The 13,969-nt window shown below is 41.6% G+C and overlaps 1 protein-coding gene across 2 annotated transcripts in view; it reads left to right on the forward strand.

The window, feature by feature from the left end:
- E2F3 (E2F transcription factor 3) overlaps nt 1–13,607 on the forward strand; it is an 82,143-nt gene extending 68,536 nt beyond the window's left edge. The window contains exons 2-7 of one of the 2 annotated variants that reach the window (XM_060110295.1): nt 930–1,041; nt 2,335–2,554; nt 4,102–4,260; nt 7,426–7,540; nt 8,839–8,974; nt 10,119–13,607. In XM_060110295.1, coding sequence (XP_059966278.1) covers nt 930–1,041; nt 2,335–2,554; nt 4,102–4,260; nt 7,426–7,540; nt 8,839–8,974; nt 10,119–10,381 — 1,005 coding nt within the window. In that variant the 3' untranslated portion in view covers nt 10,382–13,607. The remainder of the gene's footprint in view (nt 1–929; nt 1,042–2,334; nt 2,555–4,101; nt 4,261–7,425; nt 7,541–8,838; nt 8,975–10,118) is intronic. The other variant, XM_060110296.1, reaches the window with a different exon arrangement.
- The last annotated feature ends 362 nt before the right edge of the window (nt 13,608–13,969 follow it).

A 13,969-nucleotide genomic window follows, 5' to 3' on the forward strand; every position in this document is an offset into this window, starting at 1 on the left:
ACACCCATGCAGTCCGTACTCAACAGTTACTTATTTAATAATTACCTGGCTTCTCTCCTGGACTCTACGCCCTAGAAACCAAGGGACTCTTATCTGTCTTGCTTACCTCTGTTCCCTTCGTCCAGAGCCCAGTACATAAAAGACATGAAGTGCATATTTTTATATGAAAAATCAGATTAAAAACTTCAGTGAGAGCTTCTCGTTTGCCCAGTTTGATGACCAAATGGGGAAGGTAATCCTAGTTGAAACCCAGGATTGAGTGTTTGCGGTGTTTGTTATTCTGATGAATGAGCATTTGTAGTCTGTGACCAGTTGTGTTACTATTCAATCACCCTTTCATTCATCGAATATATATATATATATAGAGAGAGAGAGAGACAGAGTGTATGTGTGTGTGACTGAATACCTACAGAAACCCAGGCTCTGTACCAAGCCCTGGGTATACAAAGATAAATGGGAAGCAGTCCCTGCCTTAAAGGAAATGAGAAACAGATAAGTAAAATAACTCTTACATCCAGCAAGTGTTATGATACCAATAAACACAGAGTGTTTGGGGAGCACAAGGAAGGGGGTTCAACCCAGGTCAGAGATGGGGACAGAAGCAGAGGTTTGCTGGGGAAAAGTGAACTTAAGTCCCATGATGCCTGCGGTATTCTTAGTCTCCAGCCCCATGCCTGGCATGTATGTTGAATCAATGAGTAAATGAACGAAGTGGCTCCAGAGCCTAACCCTGAAGGATGGTTGGATTTGTCCCTCTGAGCCCAGGTGGCGAGAGCTCCGCCGCCAGAGCCGGAGCCCCGGCTGGAGGGAACCGAGACCCTGAGGGACATGGAGGGGGCCAGCGGGGGCTGGCGCGAGCCTGTGGCGTTTGGCTTCACTTGCGATTGTCCACATGACCAGTGACCAACGACTGTACTCTCTTATTCCAGGCAAAGCGCAGGCTGGAGCTAGGAGAAAGCGGTCAGCAGTACCTCTCAGATGGTTTAAAAACCCCCAAGGGCAAAGGAAGAGCTGCGCTCCGAAGTCCAGATAGTCCAAAAAGTAAGGATTCCATCATCTCTTCCTGTCTTGGGTGTGAGCTTCCCAACTTTCAAAGCTTGTGGCTGAAGGGATGCCAAGGTGTGGATAATTTTGGCATGTTTGGATCTTTTTCATTTCTGCCTGTGCCTATCCAAAGAATAAATGTGATGTCTGCAGACACCCAGTGAGAGGTTTACAGAGTCACTCCGATACCTGAATACTGACTTCAGGGGAGGCCTCTTTTGATGTGTGCAGTTTCATTTTTCAACTCAGAATACAAGCTCTTTGGCACTGTCCCACGGTCAAATCTAACTTTAACTTTCCTTCATGGACCTTACTGCAGGGACCAGGGCTAGCTGGGTGTAGGTGATGTCTATGCCAGCCTAAATCTCTAGTTCAGCATATGGCAGCGTAAGAATTGATGGAGACCAGTGAATTGCAGCTAGTTTCCATTTCCATCAAACACAATCGTTGTTTCTTCTGGGAGAGAGAGAAAAGTAGGTTGGAAATAGCTACACAGTCCTTTACATCTTCGGCATTTAATGCAAAGGCTAAATTAATTCAGACTTTGTCCTCTCCTATCCTGTAGTGTATGAATTAGGCAATCCACAAATTGTGTGTCATACTCAGTTAAACCCTTGACCTGTGCACCTATAAGAGAATAAATGCAATATTAAATGAGGACAGTTCCAGAGGGATTCTGGAGGGAATCCTGGGTATACAAAGGGTCTACAAATGGGGAGGGATCTCCCCATTCCAGAGGGATGGGGAGACTGGATTGAACGACGTTTCCAGGTATTCTTCATCTACGTTATTTGAAAAGTTGGTGAACAAGTTATACACACACAGAGACACTGGAGTCGGAAAGGGCAGTTAGGATGGGTCTGTCTGGGCCCCATCATCAAATGCTGGAGAGATTCATAAGCCGGACCCCGTCAAATTAGGCTCCACATGTGCTGATCCCATGAGGCTACAGCACGTTTTCATTCATTCAACAGATATGTTTGAGCACCTACTATGTGTGAGATACTTCACTAGACCCAGGGAGTAGGGTAAGCCAAAGTAGAAACTACTGAGAAATGCGCAGTAAAACGCTTTAATCAAACAGGAGTTTTCACTGTCCCTTCCTTTTCTAATAAAGCGATTTCATAGCTTTCCATAACTCACCAAAAACATCAGCGACAACAGCTTTGCTTCCAACACTAATACCTGGGCTGCTGGGGGAATGGGGGCTTGCTTGACTGCAAAGAAACCCTTCATTTCTTTACCTTTCCCCCTATCCCCCCACCCGCTCGGCTTTTGTTTTTCTTTAAGCTCCAAAATCTCCCTCAGAAAAAACACGGTATGATACATCCCTTGGTCTGCTCACCAAGAAGTTCATTCAGCTACTGAGCCAATCACCTGATGGGGTCTTGGATTTGAACAAGGCAGCAGAGGTGCTGAAGGTGCAAAAGAGAAGGATTTATGACATCACCAATGTACTGGAAGGCATCCACCTCATTAAGAAGAAGTCTAAAAACAACGTGCAGTGGATGTGAGTATGAGTCACGGCGCCTGCATTCACTGGCTCTGGGGCCCTTGCAAACGGCAGAGGGGTTTCTCCCAGGCCCAACTTTCACGCCCATGCCCACACTTGATTCCTTTTCTCTCCTACTTCTCTCTCCTTCTCTCTTCCCTCCTCAACTCCTTAGCCAGAAGTTCAAAGTCTCTACAAAGAGACCTTCTGTTTAGATGCTGTCAGAGATAAAAGGGTTTATATTCAATTAGCCTCAAGCAAGGGGATCCTGGGATTACATGGAGCCCTGCATCTGTAAAGTAAAACGCTGTTCATCTGTCACCATGATATTTATGTGTGTGCTCACATGTGTAATCTAATAGATGCTTACACAGGTCTGTGGCTTGTCTCTAATAGGAGTTTAGAAACTATCTGTGGCTGTGTATCAACACATCTGTGTGTATGCACAGTTGTCAGGTATCTTTATTAATGTTTCCCATTGCCGATTAACTCACTTTCTGTGTAAATTAAGTCAAGGTTCCTTCTGGAAAACCGGGATGGTAATACTTGTCATCTACACACCCACATGTATGATTAAATGTATGATAATGTCATTTGTGAATTATGGACAGAGCATCTGAACACCCAGTATATCAGAAGGAACTATGAAAGCATTATTGGAAGGAATAAATCTGTTATGGGTTGGCTTTGAAAAAAATATCACTTCAAACGTGATAAAATGAACGTGTACTTTTTTGGAATTTTATGACAATTCAGTGACCCATTTTAGCCTGTGGTTGAGACAAACCTGTTGGGAACTGGTTTTTGTTCTTTTTTTTTTTTTTTTTTTTTTTGCGGTACGCAGGCCTCTCACTGTTGTGGCCTCTCCCGTTGCGCAGCACAGGCTCCGGACGCGCAGGCCCAGCGGCCATGGCTCACGGGCCCAGCCACTCCGCGGCATGTGGGATCTTCCCGGACTGGGGCACGAACCCGTGTCCCCTGCATCGGCAGGCGGACTCTCAACAACTGCGCCACCAGGGAAGCCCCCTGGTTTTTGTTCTTGCATCCAGCACATATACCTGTTTTCTTCACCTCCTTTTCCTTTTTAGTTGGTGGTATAAGACCCTCAGAAATTACCTAGGTCTTTCATGCTTTTTTTTTTTGGATGACGTTTGGTTGAATTTTGAACGATTCCATCTTTTTCTTCAAATTTTTCTATCTTGCTATGTCTTTCTATCCTTTTTCCCCTGTTTCTTTTCCCCCCGCTGGGAGGCATGTGGCAGGAAGGAGCCGCCTCCTTTTGCCCTTTGAATTTGATTCTTCTGAAGAAACAGGCTCCTCTGGAGGAAAGAAACCTGAAAATAGCAGTGTTTTTTCACTTAATTTCTATGGTGTGAAAAGTGAAGGACTTTATGTATGGAAAAATGAATTTTAATTCTAATTTTAACACTTGGCTAACAAACAGTGTGACCTCCTGCATCAAGAGGGGACATTTACCCAAAGGACCGTTTCTCCCAGCCCTCCCTTTCGCCCTCTCCCCTTTGGCCTGTCGAGCAGCCATGCAGAGTCTGTGTTTGGGTTTCCAGGGGCTGCAGTCTGTCTGAGGACGGGGGCATGCTGGCCCAGTGTCAAGGCCTGTCTAAAGAAGTGACCGAGCTCAGTCAGGAAGAGAAGAAATTAGATGAACTGATCCAAAGCTGCACCCTGGACCTCAAACTGTTAACCGAGGATTCAGAGAATCAAAGATATCCTTTGTGCCGCCTGCTTGGCGGGGGTTAGTCCCTTCTAGACTGTTTCCAGAGTTGATGATCTGACTTTTACGCACAAGGTAGAATTTTACTCGTTTCATACAAGTAAGCATGTGTGTGTGTGTGTGTATGTGTGTGTTCAGTATTTATGGAATGGTAGTCATTAGACTGCATCCTATCCTATCTCTTTTGATAGCCAGGTGGGAACTGTTTTTTAAAGTATTGTATTCATGTGTGGTTGGGACACACGGATACACTCAAGAGCGTAAGGCAACACTATTAATGAGATATGTAAGGTGTCAGTATTCATACTAATGATGACAATCGGCAGATTCATCTTGGGCTTCCCAAGTTTTAGGTGGGTGTTGGCTGTCACTGTTGGGGTTCTCACATTCTATATTCTTTTCATCAGATATTGGGGGCAACTGGAATTTGTTGAACCTGTAATTGAACTATAGTTGAAGGACTTGAAAGAGTACAGAAGAATCGTTCTGTAGTTTTTAAAGCACGTTATGCTGAATCACACCACCAAAAACTGATTTCAGAAACACCTCAAGGCCTAAGAAATCTCAGCTTATCCATTCATCCACAAACGTTAGTCCTTGGAAGTAAAAATATAAAAAGCCAACTCTTGTTCCTAACTGGCTGACAATCTGTTGACCACCTGAGGAAAACTTACTGTTCACCACCTCACTTCAGACCATAGAGGAGAGAGATTACTTCATCGTGTTGACGAAAAGATTTTGCAATTTTCTCAGTTATTAGTAGAAAACAAAACCAGTATTTTAAATAATCCCATCTCTGATTTTAGTTCCCCATTTATCTTCATTAGACAGAAAATAAAATGTGACCTGCCTGGTTTCTTCTAGTGTCTCATCTCTAGTAGGCTTTCCCTTGGAGTTATGGGGACATTTATTTTCCAATTTAAGCAGTTTTTTGAAACTCTGATTGTTCATTTCCTGTTGGCCAAAGGATTAACCTTGTCAGCTGATGATTAGTGAGCTGGAGGTGTGATGACTGGACACCGCCCCCTCCCCCCTCCCAGAGTGGCCAGAGTGGGCTTACACTGGAAGAAATAAGAGTAGCTCTAGTTGGGCTGCTTCATACATTGTTTACTCGGGAGCCCCTTCGGGGAGGAGATGTGGCTGTTACATGTGATTGGCACCTTATAGCCTTGTCACCTACATTAGCTTTCTCTGGTGCTTTTGTTGCAGAAAATGAAAGCTTCCTTGCAGGGGGCTGCTAACCCAAGAAGCAAATTCAGGAGGGAGCCACAATGGAAGCACTTTTAAGTTTGTGAGATTAGAGAATATGTTTGCACAATTTATTTCAATTTGCCATCCAGTTCCGAATTTGGTACAGCTTGTTCACAAATGTGTTGAAATTTTCCTTCCTGCAGCATGTTGGGTAATTGTAGATGAGGTTTTATTTTAATAAGTGGTTGTCAAATAGCTTTTTGACAGTGGGCTGTGGAGTAAGTACCTAGTTATCAGTTTCCCCACTGTTCTCAGTAAAAATTCGTAACTGTCAAGTCTTCTATAAAGACAGCAATTGGCTTCCTGGATGAAGCAGATGATGACCTAAAACCCAGAATCCTGCGTGAGCTGTCCTGTCAAGCTCAACACTGAAATAGCTGTTGTCTGAACTACTGAGACTTAAAGATGATAGTCTGTGATAGATGCCCCTAAATGTACATGCAGATTTTGGGTGAATGTGCTTTTTTCTGGACAGCAGGTTCATAGCTTCCTTCAGTTTCTAATAAAAAGCTACTAATCTAAGGGACATCATTTCCTCTAGGCTTTCTAAGTCCTATTTCTGTATTTAACATGTTAGATCACAGACTCTATTCACTACATTATATTACCTCTGGAAATGCCTTTGTTGGGTTGCGATTTGCTGTTTTATCCTAGGCATTTTTTGTAAGTTAATATGAAAAGCAACTGGCTAAAGACATTGTATGTTAATTATGGTACTCCATGTCCCTTATAAAAGAAAGCTATGCGACCTATTCTCTTGTAGTACCAAGTCAAAGCCTGTCTCTCTAAGCAAGCTAGCATGAATACTTAATCATATAATAAGTACCATGTTCTTTTGTAATATCCTCTTAGGTTTAACTGTCAGGGCACTTTAAAGAATTGTTCAGTGCTCGGAAGTAACTACCAAGAGTACTGAAATATTATTTTACTCTCTTTTCCTAAATCATTTAGGTTGCAGATCATCTGGAAGCTGCTTTCCTCCTTGTGAACACTGAAATATTGTAGTTAATAATATCATACAAAGGGTAATTTTTCTAACAGAGAAGTAATGACACTCTTATCAGTAGGCAATATATAATCACAACCAGCCCAGGTACACTTAAGAAAACAAGCTCTCTGCCTGAGCAGTACTCGGAGTTCTTCCACTGATACATAGATTTCATTCATTCATCTGGGTGGCTGCTGACACTTTTTTTTTTTTTTTTTTTTTTTTTGCGGTACACGGGCCTCTCACTGTTGTGGCCTCTCCCGTTGCGGAGCACAGGCTCCAGACGCGCAGGCTCAGCGGCCATGGCTCACGGGCCCCGCTGCTCCGCGGCATGTGGGATCTTCCCAGACCGGGGCACGAACCCGTGTCCCCTGCATCGGCAGGCGGACTCCCAAGCACTGCACCACCAGGGAAGCCCTGCTGACACTTTTTAATAATCAAGTAGCAGATAGAAGTTACCAGTGTTTCAACAAAATTATGGTTAATAGGGCTTAATTTTTTTCTGTGAATTGGGATCTGCCATCATTCGAGTGACAGAGTACTTCATTGGAGTTCATGCAACACCTGTGCTCCAGAGGAACCTGGTTTGAAAATCCCTGACCAAATTGGGTTTTAGTTTTCTTTTGAGAGTTTAACTATTCTGTTTCTGTGTTTATGTTAATATCTTAAGTAGCCATGAACTTAAAATGGAAAGAAAATGGAAAGAAAAAAGCTAGACACTTCTTTTGTTGTTTAGAATAACAACCAGAAAAGAAGATTCATGGAAGATCCCATATATTTAAAGATCTAGAAGGAGAGACAGATATATTCTTCTAAGAAATAAAATACTTAAAAAATTTTTCCATGCATCTGTTTTGTTACCTTCATAACGGTTACATCCGAGACGATTAGTTGGAAGATTTCCTTAACACTAATTACGTTAGCTTATGTTACATATCAAGATATTCGAAAAATTAGTGGCCTTAAAGACCAAACTGTTATAGTTGTGAAAGCCCCTCCAGAAACAAGACTTGAAGTGCCTGACCCAATAGAGGTAAGGAGATAACGTCTTTGTTCATCTGTAGAGATCTTTTTGGAATGCCTGGTGTTAAAGAATCATTGACTCCTGGTTAAAGTCTGTATTCTCCTAAAAGCTTGATAGTTCTTTCCCTTCTGTTTTACTTAATCCTAACTTTAAAAACATTTCAACAGTTTGATATGTATTGAGTGTCCAAAAAGTCTAATTTTAACATAGCAAGGCATTCAACTCAAAGTGGTATATGGGGCCCTGTCCCTCTTGTATTTTCTCTTTTTCATAATTTGTTACATGGTAGTTCTGATCCATTTGAACCGGTGGGGAATTTTATGTTGATTACCCTGGATGTGGTCCCCACCATGAACAGAGATATAAATGTTTTAAAGTAGCTCCCTAACTTATCTTAGGACATTTTAAGAATTTATCATTTATAACACATTTACTTTTAAGAAATCAAATGGGACTTCGGGTTAATTGATAGACTAGAATATTGTAAGAAAATAAGGAGCATAGTTTTGTGATTGCTTTCAGATATACTTTGATAACATAGGCCTAGACTATATAAGATACAGAAATGTAGTAAAAGAATGCGTAGAAAATAAAAAGAATGAAATTTGCAAGCTCCCATCTAGGGTAGAGTTCTCACCTTAAATGATAATAATAGCTCTATGACCTAGATAAAGAAGAATTTTAAATATTAGTGTGCTGCATTCTCTTATTAAACTCAGTTCCTAGCACTTAAGAGTACTATTCCTCCAGTGGCTATTAAAGTTCAACATAAAAAAACCCCTACTGTTAAGGAATAATAACATGGGAATACTGTATTTGGAACACTTAAAAGACCTTCTAAGAGTTTGCATAAAAGGAATATATATATTTTTTTAAAATTCACCTCCTCTTGGCAAGGGTCAGCAAACTTTTTCTTTAAAGAGCCAGACAGTAAATGTTTTTGGCTGTGTGAGCCCTACAGTCTGTTGGGACTATTCAACTGCCCAGCTCTGCCATCATAGCATGAAAACAAACAAACAAACAAACAAACATCAGCCAGAGGCTACACACAAACAATGGGAATAAAACTCTGCCAATAAAACTTTATTTACAAAGCCAGTTAGTGGACAGGATTGACCCTCGGGCTGCAGTTTGTGGACCCCTACTCTATAGAGGATGACAGTCATTGATTGAGGTGGACTACCAGTAGGGAAACAAAAGGAACAGTGAAAATTACCCTTACTTTCCATGTTTTGATGAAAATTACTATAGCTGTCATTTCCAAAAGAACTTTCAGTTTGAACTTCTCTCACTTCTTCTGTTCATAGAGCCTACAAATACATTTGGCAAGTACCCAAGGACCCATTGAGGTTTATCTGTGTCCAGAAGAGACTGAAACACACAGTCCAATGAAAACAAACAACCAAGACCACAATGGGAATATCTCTAAACCCACTTCCAAAGGTAAAAATTCCACTTTTGTCATTTGGAAACTATGTTAAAAATGAATGTGGCTAGAAGGATCCTGTATCAGAATCACAAGTCTAGGCAAGAAACAAAAATTTCTGTTATTAATGTTATTAAGGTAACATTTTTTTAAAAAGGCATTCTGAATAGTTTGCAGAAGAAAATGATCTTCTTCAGGGAAAATGGCTCCTCCACCCACTTAATGGAGCCCCTACAGGCTTTTGCCATCAGCAGAAACCATTTCTTTACAGTGTTTTGGAAAACCAGCGGAAGTGAGGAGTGAAGCTGTAAGCTGTCTGGGTGAATCACCAGCTACACTTGGCCGCACACCTCTGAGGGATACCGCAGAGATCATTAGAGAGGGAACTGAAAAAAGTTAGGAGAGAAAAGCCTTTTGCCAAAGAAGTTGTATCCTAATTTCCCCCGCAATGTGATGGGGAGAGAATAAGGGAGGGAAACCCCAGGAAAATAAGTCTAATGCATCCTTCCACTGTCCACACAGCAAGGGAAGCTTTTTGCAGCCTTTCTTTTTCAGATTGAGATATGCATTTAATTGTCTTCTACTACCTCCCAATAGAGGAGCAAGAATAGGAATGATTTAAGTGATCAGGTCTGACTTAATATTGAGGGGGAGAAAAAAATGCTACCTCAAATGGTAAAACAAAAGACCACTTTTTTTTTCCACCCTAGAACTTCAAAGTGGATGTGTCTTTTTATTTGTATTTTTAGAAGTATCTTTAATAAGCTAGTTGTTCAAAAAAAGACTAAGTTAAAATCAGTGATCTCTACTAGGGAGCCAACTTTTCAGTCTGTAGGTTTTGTTTTCTTTTGTTTTTCTTTACAGAATAACTGATAGCAGGACATTTTTTAGCTTGTTAGCCTCTAATCTTTGAAGCTACGTGTATTCTTGTTTGCTAACCGTTGGTATTTTAAAAGATGAGTAGACAAGAACACAAAAAGGCTTACCAGAGTCACTGCTCACAGAGCCTGTTAGCGTGAGGTGATCTATACTGTAATGTCATCTAATTGTCCTTAGCAAAGAGTGCATGCTTTTATAACAGCAACACGTACATGCTTCCCCAAAATTAATTTGATTTTTGCCTAACTTATTTTCTTGTTTCCACCAACTTTTTCCTTTCAGACTTGGCTTCAACCAACTCAGGACATAGCGATTGCTCGATTTCTATGGCAAACCTTTCTCCTTTGGCCTCCCCAGCCAACCTTTTACAGCAGACTGAGGACCAAATTCCTTCCAACCTAGAAGGACCATTTGTGAACTTACTGCCCCCCCTGCTCCAAGAAGACTATCTCCTAAGCCTTGGGGAGGAGGAAGGCATCAGCGATCTCTTTGATGCTTACGATTTGGAAAAGCTCCCACTGGTGGAAGACTTTATGTGTAGCTGATTATGCTTTGTGTGGACTTCCCTTATAAACCAATATTTTTTTATTATGAAGCCGAACATCTGTCATGCAGTGTTGTCCCTTCCTACCTTCTTCCTCCAAGATAGTATCATGAAGTAAACTACAAACTTCAGAACAAAGCTGACATTTTAATGAATTAAAAAAAAAAAAAACTGTCTAAACGCACAGTTGCAGGCTCCCTTGGGAAAGCCCTGCCTTGCCCCAGGCTCCAAAATCTCCTGGATGAGTCAGCAAGTGAGAAAATGTGCAATCAGGTGTCTCTCACCCGTCCTTTTCCTCCCTCCTCCCTGGATTGGCTTGCTGTGCCTGACGGATGGGCTGTAGACTGGGGTCTGGCCACCTGGCCCACTCGAAAACAGCAATCTTCCTTAATAGCATTTCAAGCCGTGCCTTCTTCGCAGAATGCATGTCTTTGGGGTCTGCTAATTTGGAATGGAACTGCAGGAACTGTAAACTTGAAGTCATGCAAAAGTATGAAATGGATTTCTTCAGCTCTTCTTAGGAATATTTAAATTACTGTCATAATTCAGTTTAAGCTATGGACCGCATGTCCCACTAGGAGGTCAAGAGATCCTCCGCAGCCTTTCAGATGAAGAAACTGTTTTCAAGTATTTGTCGCAGATACAGAAGAATAGTTGAGTTCTGCCCCTCTGAGCTGTTGTGGATTTTTCCTGTCTCCATAAACCACTTCCACTCCCCTGCCCCCAATGTATTTGTAAGTTTGAAGTTGATTTGTAGCAAATGCCTACTTTGGAGTTCTTTGTGGATTATTTTAGATTTTTTTTTAAGCTGCCATTTAAGCATTCCTGTGGCACCCATCACCATTTCAATTTAATTGTTTACTTTGAAGCAGTTTTTGCTAATTCAAATTATTTAAGCAGAGGTAGAGAACCTCTATTGATCAGAGCATCTAAACGTGTGTGATCTAAGGTTTAACAGCCTCTGCAAGAAGCTTTGCCCCATCTTGCTTCCTTTCCCAGGATGGGGCGCTTGGAGCCAGTGGAGCTCGCTGACAGGGGCGGCCCATCTGGAAGGAGAACCAGGTCAGATGACATAGCAGCCCCAAGGAGCAGCAGGTGTGTATCCCTCCGTCCTTGGGCTTCCCGGGCCCCCGTGACCGGGGAAAGGGCTCTCTTATACTGCACTCAGGGAGACCACTTCTCAGGATGGGGTCAGATGGAGAGGCCTCTGGGGAGAAAGACATACCCCCGTTGTGAGTAGCGTTCTATCAGTGGCATTTACTTCCGCTGGTGAGAACATGGAGCTCCCATTCCCCTTCCACTACGAAGGAGTGAGCTGGACCAAGGGAAGTCAGGGATGTAGAAAAAGCAGGACAGGATGCCAGGGCATCTTCCCCTTAACTCTTCAGGAATGGTGTCCCAAGTTGGAGGCTTCATGACAGCTGCAAATCCTACCAGTTCTGTCCAAGAATGGCTTTCCCATTGGCCAGGGGGAGACGGCCCTCTCCCGCTGGGAATGTGGCAGAGTACCTCGCATCCATTCCTTGGATGCTAAAGACTGTGGGAATGAGGGAGTCATCTAAAAAACAAACTTCAACACAAAGAACAGTTAAATTGAAATGCTATGTGCCCAGCACAGTGGTAGGCACATAGTAGGCACTCGATTCACGTGTTAATTGAATGGCAAATATATCCCTTAGGAAAAACACAAAACAAAACCGTGAAAGCCCTAGCCGGGTTAGTCTAGGTAGATTTCCACAATATGCAAAGTGGTGGTCGGGTCAAAACAATGACACCAGCACTTTAAACTATTTGTGTAGGTATGCGTGGGTGTATGTTTGAGAAGAAAAACAAAGGTGCAGATCATCCTCCCTTTTCTTCGGCCTCCATCCCCACCCCCGTTCCCCTCATACACACACTGGACTTGGTCCGAGATGAAGCATTGGGGGGGGGAGGGGGGAAGGGGGAGCTTTGTGTCAAGTGCCTACTGGAAATGCACTGTGGGGTGTTTTCCTGTATGGGAAACCATTTATGCCAAGCTTTTCCCCATTTCCCATATTTATCTCATCTGGTTAGCTGCCTCTGCTTCCAGCTTTGTGTAATTCTCTTTGCCAGCTGCACAAAAGCTGATTTTTTCCCAAAGTCTAAAGACTGAGCTCACCTGACTAGGTGTTTGTGTGTTTGGTTGAATTTCTCCTTAAACCTTTTCGTAACGTGATGCCGTATTTATTGTTTTAAAAATGAAAGGAATCCTAATAAGTCTTACAAGTTCCTTCATGCATAATGTTTTCCCAGTTAATGGGCTTAACTGGTGTACATTAATTAGACGTCCATACTGTATTCTGTTTGCATTATTAGTCATTTTATTTTTTGCATAGTATCTGGCACACAAAGTGGGTTAGTACTACAGTATTTGTGTTACTTTAAGTACTGAGTATGCAGGTTTCCTGGTACCATTGAGTTGCTGCTATTAAAGCTCACACATGAAATGGCTAAAAGTTACAAGTGTGCGTATTATGACTGCGTGAGCCTTAGAAAGTAAACTGTATAAAAAGCAACACATGAGCTGTCAAACAGTGTTAGGTGTGTGTTTATATGTACAGATTTGTGCGTAGCAATCGTTTTATTTAAGTTGATACGCAGCCTACTCATATTTTCATTATCTAGCAATTTTGTACAAAAATAGCAATTAATTTGTAAACACTGCCAGAATATTTTCTAGCTGGTTTGTAATTTTTTAAGAGTGTTATTTTGTTTTTGTTTTTGTTGTTGTTGTGTTCTTGTGTTCATTTTTGTTGTAAGTGTAGATCTGTAAATACAATTGCAGTATTTAAAGCTTTAGCTTTCAGGAAAAAGAAAGTAAGAACTCAGCGTGTGCATGACAACTCGTGTGTACAAGAGGAGGGATTTGAAGGAAGATGCCTTGCAGAGTGAGTCGGGTGGCAATTGTCAGATTGTGGGAATTTCTTTTCCTATGGGGTACGTGATTTTGTCAAAAGGAAGTATTTCTCCCAAAATTGGGAGCAGGCAAACTACTAATCAGTTTAGCTTTGTGTTGTATGCTAGTTAAAAAAAGAAAATATGTAATATAATGTAAAAAAAAAAAAAAAAGCTTTTATGATGGATTTTGTAAATAGATTTGTTACAGGGTAACCTGTTCTCTAGCTGTGATCTTACCACTTCAAATGGGTGTAATTTGAATAAATTTTGTATGGTAAAGGATCAATAAAATGATTTTTTTTAAAGAGTTTAGACATGTGGATGGATTTTCTTACTATTGTCTTATGCTCCTATGTTAATTTTATTTTTAAAGACATGCTTAGCAAGTTAAGGGGAACGTTGTTTGAACAAAAACTCCAAGCTTCGTATGTCTTACCATTTAGTTGGGATTTGGGGAACATGAAGCAAAAAACTGAGCACCTGTGGTATGCTTGCCGCTCTGGGAAGCAGAAGAACTTGCCATGTCTCTGATCACTTGGCAGAAACCACTACCAGGTATGGAGAAGGATTTTTACACTGAGAAAGTGACAAGTCAAGTTTTATTCCTCATAAGGAGTATGAAGCCAGTAGATTCTATTTCTCAAGATTGGTAATTACCTTCCTCGTTCTA

Source organism: Mesoplodon densirostris, chromosome 10, assembly GCF_025265405.1.
Source record: "Mesoplodon densirostris isolate mMesDen1 chromosome 10, mMesDen1 primary haplotype, whole genome shotgun sequence".
In the NCBI taxonomy this organism is placed as follows: domain Eukaryota; kingdom Metazoa; phylum Chordata; class Mammalia; order Artiodactyla; family Ziphiidae; genus Mesoplodon; species Mesoplodon densirostris.